The 10,523-nt window shown below is 36.4% G+C and overlaps 1 protein-coding gene across 1 annotated transcript; it reads right to left on the reverse strand.

Moving 5' to 3' along the window:
• Window positions 1–992: 992 nt before the first annotated feature.
• LOC132727295 (uncharacterized) lies at window positions 993–4,078 on the reverse strand. Its single transcript, XM_060712728.1, has 2 exons — window positions 1,996–4,078; window positions 993–1,852 (listed from the first exon to the last, which is right to left on the reverse strand). Exons 1-2 carry the CDS (start codon window positions 4,076–4,078, stop codon window positions 993–995), a joined length of 2,943 nt encoding a protein of 980 aa, XP_060568711.1.
• Window positions 4,079–10,523: the final 6,445 nt, after the last annotated feature.

The raw sequence follows: 10,523 nt of genomic DNA on the forward strand, positions 1-10,523 counted from the left end.
TCATCAAAGTAAGAAGCTGCTCATCTGTAAGAAGTTGTTGCTTGATTAATGATTTCAAAATAGTTCTCGTAGAACGAATCAGTCTCTCCCACGCTCCTCCTCGGTGACTTGCTTGAGGTGTGTTAAAGTTCCACTTAATTTCTTTTTCAGTCATAAATTTTCCTATTTTCGAATTGTTCCATTCTTGAATCGAGTGTCTTAATTGACGATCACCGCTCACAAGATTTGTTCCATTATCACTGTACACCTTCTTCGGATATCCTCTTCTAGCCGTAAAACGCTGAAATGCTGCGATGAATGAGTCAGTTGTCAAAGTGTGTGTAACTTCAAGATGTACTGCTCTAGTTGCAAGACACGTGAAAAGACAACCGTATCTCTTTACATGTGTACGCTCTGCTTTTACAATAAGTGGTCCAAAGTAATCAATACCTACATTCGTGAACGGAGGTTCATCTGGTGTCGTCTGCTCGGGTAGGAGAGGGGCCATCTGTTGAGTCATCAATGGGGTATGTTGTCGTCTGCATATAATGCAATTCTTTACAATATTTTTCACTGCACTAGGTCCCTGAAGTATCCAGTATTTTTCACGGGATGCGGCTAGTACATGCTGTTTCCGGCATGACCATTATTTTTCATGTATATGTCGTATTATCAATCTTGTCACGGTATTTTTATTGGGTAGTATCACTGGACATTTACTCGGGTTGCGAGATTGAAGTCGACCCTGTACCCGAATGAGGTCATCATATATCACAGGATTCAATGAAGCGATACTGCTGTCCTTTTTGACCGGCTTAGAATTTTGTAAATTGTTAATTTCACTAGAAAATGCTGTATTATGTACATACAACATTATGTTATGCTCTGCTGTCTGGATTTCTTCTAATGTTAAGTTGCCATCTACCATTTTCAACTTGTGTTTTAGGTATCGCTGTCTGCAGAAATTCTTGTATCTTAGCAACCATGCGACTGCTCTTCTTAGTTTCGTCCAGCTACAATAGCGATCTAATGCTATCTAGACATTCAGCTGCAGAAGTTTTATTAATCAGGACTTCCTTCTTGACCTCGTTATCATTTTCTGCTACTTCCGGCGGAAGTGGATTTTTTGTCCATTTTTCAGAGTCTTGCTGAAGAAACGTTGGTCCATTTAACCATAAATGAAGTTTTTCAGTATCGTATGCACTTATTCCTCTGGAAGCTATGTCTGCTGGATTCGAACTTGTGTGCACGTGGCGCCATTGGTCTGGGGAAGTTGTTTCATGAATTATGCTGAGTCTATTCCCAACAAACGTCTTGAACCGCTTGGACACGTTATTTATATATCCAAGAACAATCATGGAGTCTGTCCAAAAGGTAACTTGGTCAAAGTTCATATCTAATTCATCAGATAACATTGCAAATAATCTACACCCTACTACAGCGCCAGATAACTCAAGTCGTGGAATAGACATCTGCTTTATTGGTGCTAGATGAGACTTTCCTATCACCAGGGAACAATGTACGTTGTCATGTACATCAACAAAGCGCAAGTAAGCGCATGCACCATAGCCTCGTTCCGAGCCATCACTGAATATATGTAACTGGGTATTTCTGGCGGTCCCAAATCCCTGTGGTCTGTACCAGCGATTCACAGATAGCTTTTCTAAGCTAGATAAGGTAGATAACCAAGTTTGCCATTCATTACTGATGTTTTGTGGTATCTGGTCGTCCCAGCCAATCTTCAATCTGCACAAACTTTGTACTATACCCTTGGCCTGGAGTGTAACAGGTGACACAAGTCCAAGTGGGTCGTATATAGAACTTACGACGGAAAGAATTCCACGTCTCGTGAAAGGCTTCTTTTCCAATTTTACTTTAAAACAAATTTTATCTTCATTTACATTCCAAAGTACTCCTAAGGCGCGGTCACAAGGTAAGGTATCATCGAGACTCAAATTTACAACAGAAGGCGCGCGTTCGGATTCTGGATAGCATTCAAAACTTCTCTGCTGTTACTTAGCCATTTAGTCAGTCGAAATCCGCCTAACTTCATAATTGACTGAAGATCAGTTGCTAACTTTATTGCCTTTTGTTCTGATTCCACAGACTTCAAACAGTCGTCAACATAAAAATTTCTCTGGACTGTAGTAACCACTTCCGGTTCAAATATTTCGGCATTGTCAACTGCAGTTCTCTTTAAGGCATACGCCGCACAACTTGGTGATGATGTCGCTCCAAACAAGTGTACATTCATGCGGTAACACTTTGGTTTCTTATTTAAGTCCCCACCAGGCCACCATAGAAAACGTAAAACATTGCGATCTTCATCCGTAACGCGCACTTGATGAAACATGGATTCTATATCCGCGGCAAGGGCTATTTTCTCTTTCCTAAAACGAATTACTACGCCCATAAGACTGTTCATTAGGTCAGGTCCTTGGAGCAGTTGGCTATTCAATGAAACGCCTTTATATTTCGCAGCGCAATCAAACACAATGCGAACTTTCCCTGGTTTGTTTACACTAGTAACTGGATGATGTGGTAAGTACCAGATACGTTTGTGATAGTTCTCGTCCTCCATTTCAGGTAATTCAGTCGCAAAACCTTTCTCTATATATTCGTTCATGGTAGTTGTGTACATTTTCTGTAATCCTGGGTCACGTGACAGTTTGTTTCTTAGTTGTTGAAGACGCACTTGAGCGAGTGGAATGTTGTTAGGCAATTGTCCGTTTTCGTTTTTCCATGGTAACCCCATCATGTAGTGTCCGTCTCTATGAATAAGAGAAGATTCCATTATTTTCATTGCACTTTTGTCTTCTAAGGACATAGAATTTTTCTCGTTCAATCTGTCGTTGAAATCAGTATTCCACATCTTTTCTAAGTGTTCCTGTAATAATATGTCTCTGGACTGTTCAAAGTGGATATTTACTGCACTGGGAGCTGTATCGTCTTTCAAGGGACCACGAATCTCCCATCCTAGGCGGGAACGCACTGCATATGGTTGGTCACTATCTCCTGACCGTACTTCTAAGGGGATATGGGCTGCTGGGAAATCTGTGCCAATAAGAAGCATTACATCAGTATTGGGAATTTGGGGAATTTCAATGTCAGATAAGTATGGAAAAGTTTTGTAATCTAAATGCATTGCCGCTGATTTTGCAGATATCGGTAGTTTCTTCACCGACCATACCTTACGGAGGGAGACTTCCTCACTTCCGGTTCCGTTTACAGCCATAACTGTAAGGTCCGCTTCATGCCCATAACTCGTGCTGCTAGATGAGTTCACGGTTGATATTTGAAACGTTATTGGCTTACAATCAACATTTAACTTCTGTAACAGTCTCTCGTCACATAGTGTTTTGTCAGCACCATCGTCTAACAGCGCGTATGTATGACACTGAATCCCGTTTTCGCCTCTTACAATCACAGGCACAACACCCAAACAGTTCTTCACAAATGAACTCTTAACAGCTGCGCAATTCACCGAGGATTGTGTGACTGAGGCCTCGTTCCGTGGTCCAGTCCAACTATGTAGTAGAATATTGTGTTTAATTCTACAATCCGGCACGGTACATAACTTTGGTTTCCTACAGTTATTAAAGGAATGATTTCCTTTCAAACAATTAAAGCACAGTTTGTTCTTTTTAACCACTTCGTTCCGTTCTTTTAAATTCATAGACTTGAATTTCACACATGAACATAAGTCTGCACAGTTACCATGGCAACATCTACATTTTCGCTCGTACTTCTTCATTTCCGTATTACTCTGAGTAGTCAGTGTTGTTATATCTTTTGATGGTTTTTCAGCATAAAATCGACCGGAAGTCGTCTTGTGTTCCACTTTTAATGTTCTGTTCTCCTTAACAATGTCTATACCGTACATGGAATTAGCAACTCGCGACTTTTCATCTACAAATCTCGCTAAATCGGAAAACTTTGGTTCTCTACCAGACTCATTAATCACGTGTGCGATCTCAACCCATTTCACTCTCAAATGCATTGGTAACCGCTTCACTATACGTCTCAAATTTTGAGAGTTATCTATTTCACAAGAGAAACCTAGTTGTGATAACGTGATTTCACATTTTTGCATTTCCATGGCTAAATTAGAAATACCTTAAATGTCAGATGCTGATAACTGGGGACCTTCTACAAGTTTTTCAATGTATGTCCTCGTGATCACGTGCGGTCTTCCATAACGAGAGTATAAGATTTCGCGTGCGCGTTTGTATCCTTCACTTGGTTCTAACAACACACAGTCTTCGATACAAATTTTTGCTTCTCCGTAACAGTATTGTATTAAATAGCTCAACCGTTGGCTGTCATCAGAAACTCTATTTTCTATATTAGTTTCAAAGTTCTTTATAAACTTGCAATATTCCGTTGGCTTTCCGCTGAAAGTTAATAGTTCCGGTTTTGGTAAATTGAATCCCTCGTGCAGCGCGAAAGCAAGTTTTTGAAATGCTGTATCAATACCGGATTCACTAACTTCGGAATTTCTTGTACATGATTCGTTACCAGATACTGCGTTTAGCGTGCGATTTGACAATTTGTACGATTCAGTATTACTCATATCACGTGCAGCACGGGAATTAGTGCGTTCAACAATGTCGTCTGCATCAAATCCGCTTGTACCGCCCAACATTCTGTGATGATTATTATTAATTCCATCATCGGTTAATAAACATGCTGATGTATCAGTTCTTGATTTGAAAATTCCATCTTTGCCTGTATGACGTTTATTTGAATTTTGTTCACTAGGAGACTCGTTGATTAATATCGTCTGCTTTGAAGATTCATCCGCGTTAAACACAATTTTCTTGCCATACGGATTCTTCTATCTGCGCTTCTTCAAGAACGATCTGTTGATCAAGTAATTGCTGTTTAAATTCGACTTCCTTGCGCGCTAATTCGAGTCCATGTTTTTTCTCCAATGATTTTAATTTTAATTCCGCAATCAAACGTTTTGCTTTCGCACTTTTCAACTTTGCCTGTGATTGACACGGAATTTGCACTGCTAACTGTAGATAAAACATCATCATCAGGTATTTTCTGCACAGATTTCCACTGTGAAAATCTTTTCCTGGCACTCAAAGAAGTTTTGACTACAATGTTCGTAATTCAATTCAAGCGTTTTCCGTACATCCGGGTCTGAGCATAAGTCTAAGCATAACAAATGTGCTGATTTAAATGATTCAAAGCGCTCACACAACGTGTCATACAATATTTGTACCTCATCTGCGTTCTCATGTGATATCATTTTCAGTTCTAAGTCTTTGTATAATCGGGTCAATTTTCCAAGTTGCGAAGAACGTGAACGTTTAACACTACCAAAATCCTCATGCGTAGGATCTGTTCCATTTTCGGTAGATACTTCCTCCATATTGAAGAAATCGAGAATTGTACGGGAACTTGGGTTCTACTTCAAATATAAATCTAAACGAGTATGCGCCTTTAACTTTTATTTCCTTGATAAACGTCAATAAGCGTTGATAAGCGTTGATAAGCGTTGATAAGCGATTCTCTGAAAATATTCATTTACAATTTGTACTTCGCAATAAATAATAAACATAAAAACATTCACATCATCAATAAACTATATATGAATTACACAATAAATCTAATTAGAAATTTTGTACCTTTAAATTTAAATCTTACTGTAAATTATCTTTTAAAACAATTGCATTATTTTGTTAAAAATTAAACATACCGATTTTGACTTGTCTCAATACATCAAGTTCCAGATTTAAACTGACGAGATTCTCAATAATTACAACAATTACAATAACAAAACAAAACAAAATGATGACGTCGACGTAAACATCTTACGTCGCGTAAAGTAGCGTAACATATTGACGCCATTAACAACGTTCACAAATCTGAAGTACTTAGAAATCAATACGTTTCTAACAGGCGTGTTTATTTTTGCAGACGTGAACAATTAAGAGATGACTGTGTTACCCCAACTGTCAAATTTGGGGTGGTAGTGTGATGGTGTGGGGAGCAATGATTTATAGGGGCACAGGGTTTCTGTCTCGTGTTGATGGCCGACTTAATTCACAAGGATACATAAAGATTCTTGAGGACTGTGCTATACCTTCGGCCCATTTGTTGGGGTATGATAACAACTTCATCTTCCAGGATGATGGTGCTACCGCCCATATAGCCAGAATTGTTGAACAATGGAAAGAGGAGAATGAATTTAAGCGTTTAAAATGGCCTCCTCAGCCAACTGATCTTAACCCCATTGAAAATTTGTGGCAGATTGTGAAAATTTGATCTAAGAAATAAACACAGCCATAATCTCCGTGAGCTGGAACAAAAAGTGAAAACTGTTTGGGATTCTGAGTACGTCCTGAATCATGTGAAAGACTTGTTAGAAGCATGTCACGAAGGATTCAAGCTGTTATTAGGGCCAGAGGAGGTCACACAAAGTACTGAAGTAGATCACTACTTTCATAATTAACATCATGTTGATGTCCACAGTTTTCAAATTTTCTTGTTTCTGTATTATACTGAGATGTTAAATGTTTTTAGTGATTATACAAAACTAAATAAATACTTCTACTAAATTGATCATCATTTTACTTATGATTTATGTTTTACATCATTAAAGGATTCAAGCTGTTATAAGGGCCAGAGGAGGCCACACAAAGAACTGAAGTAGATCACTACTTTCATAATTAACATCATGTTGATGTCCACAGTTTTCAAATTTTCTTGTTGTTTGTGTATTATACTGAGATGTTCAATGTGTTTTTGTGATTATACAAAACTAAATAAATACTTCTACTAAATTGATCATCATTTTACTTATGATTTATGTTTTACATCATTTTAATTGTGTAAACACTACCAAAAATAGTTTGTCCAAGAACTTTTGGAGGGCACTTTATATACACGCATTTATATTTATATATATATATTATATATATATATATATATACACACTATATACATATATATGCATTAATATATATACGCATTAATATATATATATATATAAACACGCATTTATATATATATATATATATATATATATATATATATATGCATTAATATATATATACACATTAATATATATATATATACATACACACGCATTTATATATATATATATATATATATATATATATATATATACACACGCATTTATATATATATATTTATATAACGCATCTTTATATACATATATATGCATACACACTAATAAATATATATGGTCATTTAATGCACAAATCAGTGAAAATCAGTAATTTAATCTTCAAGGTAAAGGTCATTAAAGAGCCCAAGTCAATATGAGTTTGATAAAAAGGAAAGTCTTGTCCTTAAGAATGTTCTGTTATAATATGAAGTCAATCCTTTCAATTATAGCAAAGTTACAGCCAAAAGATTGAAAATTTCAATAATTTGACCTTCAACGTCAAGGTCATTATTGAGTGAAGGTCAAGGTCAGTTGGTTTATTTTTAAGGGCTATCCTTGAATATTATTATGTTCAAGTTTGAAGACAATCCATTCAAAAATAACAAAGTTACAGCCAATAATAGCCTAAAAAATGAAAATTTCAATAATTTGACCTTCAAAGTCAAGGTCATTTATGAGTGAATGTCAAGGTCTGTCTGGTTATTTTTAAGGGATATCCTTGAAGATTATTATGTTCAAGTTTGAAGACAATCCATTCAAAAATAGCAAAGTTACAGCCAATAATAGCAAGAACAAGCAAAATTTGGACTTTTGACCTTGAAGCAAGGTCATTTATGGATGAAGGTCAAGGTTGGTGATGTCTACTGAAAGGTCTTGTCCCAAGGGTTGTTGTTGCCATGTATGAAGACAATACACCAAGAACTAAAAAAGTTAAGATCCAGGTACAAGTTTGCGGATGGTAGCCACCAGCAATATAACAATACCTCTACTTTTTTTTCAAAAAAAAAAAAAAAAAAAAGTCGAGCTAAAAACAAGATTGCATTTGTGAAACAAGAGCACCGCTAGGCGGAGCATTATATGCCCGAAAAGTGTTAGTCTTCAATGAATAAACAAAAACAAGAGGGCCAAGATGGCTGTAGATCGCTCACTTGACCCATTAAGCTCATCCCAGCAATCACTTAGACAAGCATCCTTTGATGACAAATGAGTCAAAAATGTGTCCTCTAGAGTGTTAACAGGGTTTTTCAATATTTGGGCAGTGTGACCTAGTTTTTGATCCCAGGTGACCCATATTCAAACTTGACATAGAAATCATCAAAACAAACTTGCGATATTTGAATCAAAACTCCAGCCACTAGAGTGTTAACCAGAATTTTCTATTTTTAGCTTCTGTCACCTAGTTTTAGACTGCAGACAACCCATTTTCAAACTTGACCCAGAAATCATCAAAACAACATTCCTGACCAATTTCCAGAATATTTGGATTAAAACTGCAGTCCTTAGAGTGTTAACAAGATTTTTCTAATTTTAGCACCTGTCACCTAGTTTTCGACCGAAGATGATCCATATTTCGAAGCTGACATAGAAGTCATCAAAACAATCTTCCTGACCAATTTCCAAAATATTTGGATCAAAACTGCAGCCACTAGAGTGTAAACAAGATTTTTCTATTTTTTTCCTAGTTTTTGACCCGAGATGACCCATATTTGAACTTTGCATGTATTTCATTGAGACAAACATTCTGACTAAGTTTGATGATGGTCCAATCAAAACTGTGACTGTCAGAGTGTTAACCCAATTGTTGACGAAGAATGACGCACAACGCAGGACGCTGGACATAGCTCCATCACTATACCTCACCTGAGGTAAAAATTGTGACTTCTGTAAAACAGCCATCTTTCATTGTACCCATTTAAGAAGGAAATAAAATGTATAAATATAAGAAATTATTTCATTAACACATTAAAATAAAATATTACCTCCTTCAAAAAGAAATACTCCTTTATAGCTTAAGAACCTTCATATATATACAGTTGCTGTTTCCAAAGCACCACCATCAAGTTGTTATCTTGTCAGTAAAAATGCTATGACAGATGGACGGAAAAACGCCAGGGGTATAACATAATATAAGCAAATTTTTTACGGCATATACTGAATGTACTCAATATAAAATACCATCCTATCATAAACCTTTTAACAATATTAAGGTCATTTGATATTGACCTTTGACCTTGTGACCCCAATATAGATATGGATCTTTTATTCAATATAGGCAATCAACCTATGAAGTTTGAACACTGCTTGTGTTATGCTCCAGAAACCACAATGTTTAGAATTATGGTCAAATCGACCCTGAACTTTGACCTTATGACCCTAAAATCAATAGAGGTAATGTATTGGACATGGCTGGTCATCCTATAAAACTTTAGAGCTGTAGGTTGATTAATACTTAAGTTATTGAGTGAAATTTAAAGCAATAGTAACCTAAAACAGTTTCCAGTTTTAAGGCAATAGTAACCTTGACCTTTGACTTTGTGACCCAAAATTTAAAAGGGGTCTTCTACTCAATATTGACAATCATCCTATGAAGTTTGAACACAGTGGGCCAAATGGAACTTAAGTTATGCTCCAGGAACAACAATTTTCATTGTAAAGATCATTGTGACCCTGACCTTTGACCTTATGACCCTAAAATCAATAGGGGTCATCTACTGGACATGGCTGGTCATCCTATAAATTTCACAGCTGCCTAAAATCAATAGGGGTCATCTACTGGACATGGCTGGTCATTCTATAAATTTCACAGCTGTAGGTTGATTAATACCCAAGTTATTGAGCGGAAACTGTTTTCAGTTTTAAGATAATAGTGACCCTGACCTTTGACCTTGTGACCCAAACATCAATAGGGGTCTCAATATGGACAATCATCCTATTAGGTTTGAATATTGTGGGCCAAGTGGAACTTTAGTTATGCTCCGGAAACAAAATTGCTAATGGACGGCAGGGGGTATAACATAACATGTCCGAAATTCTTTCGGGCATATAAAAATGTTATGGCTGCATTGATCACTTAATAATACAAGCAATTATCATAGTATTGCAAGCAATCCATAAGTCCCCTACCGGTAAGAGCCCAAGCAACATTCTGAAGGGCCATTGGCCATTCACTTAGGTTCCTATTTTAAGTAAATTTGTTGAAAAAGTTCTTTAAAAGTGATCACAGGAAACAGTTTTTATGTACAGACAGACGGACTGAAGGACACTCTAAAGTTATTTTTTAAACATCCCTGTTATCAAAATATAACATTTTTAAAATCCTATCATGATTGAAGAAGTTGGAGTAAAAATTACCAATTTCTCAAAAAAAAGTCTAAGTTCAAAAGGGGCATAATTCTGGAAATAGTCTTGCTAGAGTATTGAACACTCACAAATGTTGAGTGACAATAAGAAACATTTATATGAAGTTTGAAGTAGATACATTCAGAAAAAGAAGTTATTAAAAAAAACAATGTTTTTTTCATGAAAATTTTAAGTTCAAGGGAGGTAATTCTGATAAATTTTGTGCTAGAGTTGTAAACCTTGTCACATATGATGTGGTTGATGACAAGCAACTTATATT

This window comes from Ruditapes philippinarum, unplaced genomic scaffold (genome assembly GCF_026571515.1).
Source record: "Ruditapes philippinarum isolate M1 unplaced genomic scaffold, ASM2657151v2 ctg3535_1_1_1_1, whole genome shotgun sequence".
NCBI lineage: Eukaryota > Metazoa > Mollusca > Bivalvia > Venerida > Veneridae > Ruditapes > Ruditapes philippinarum.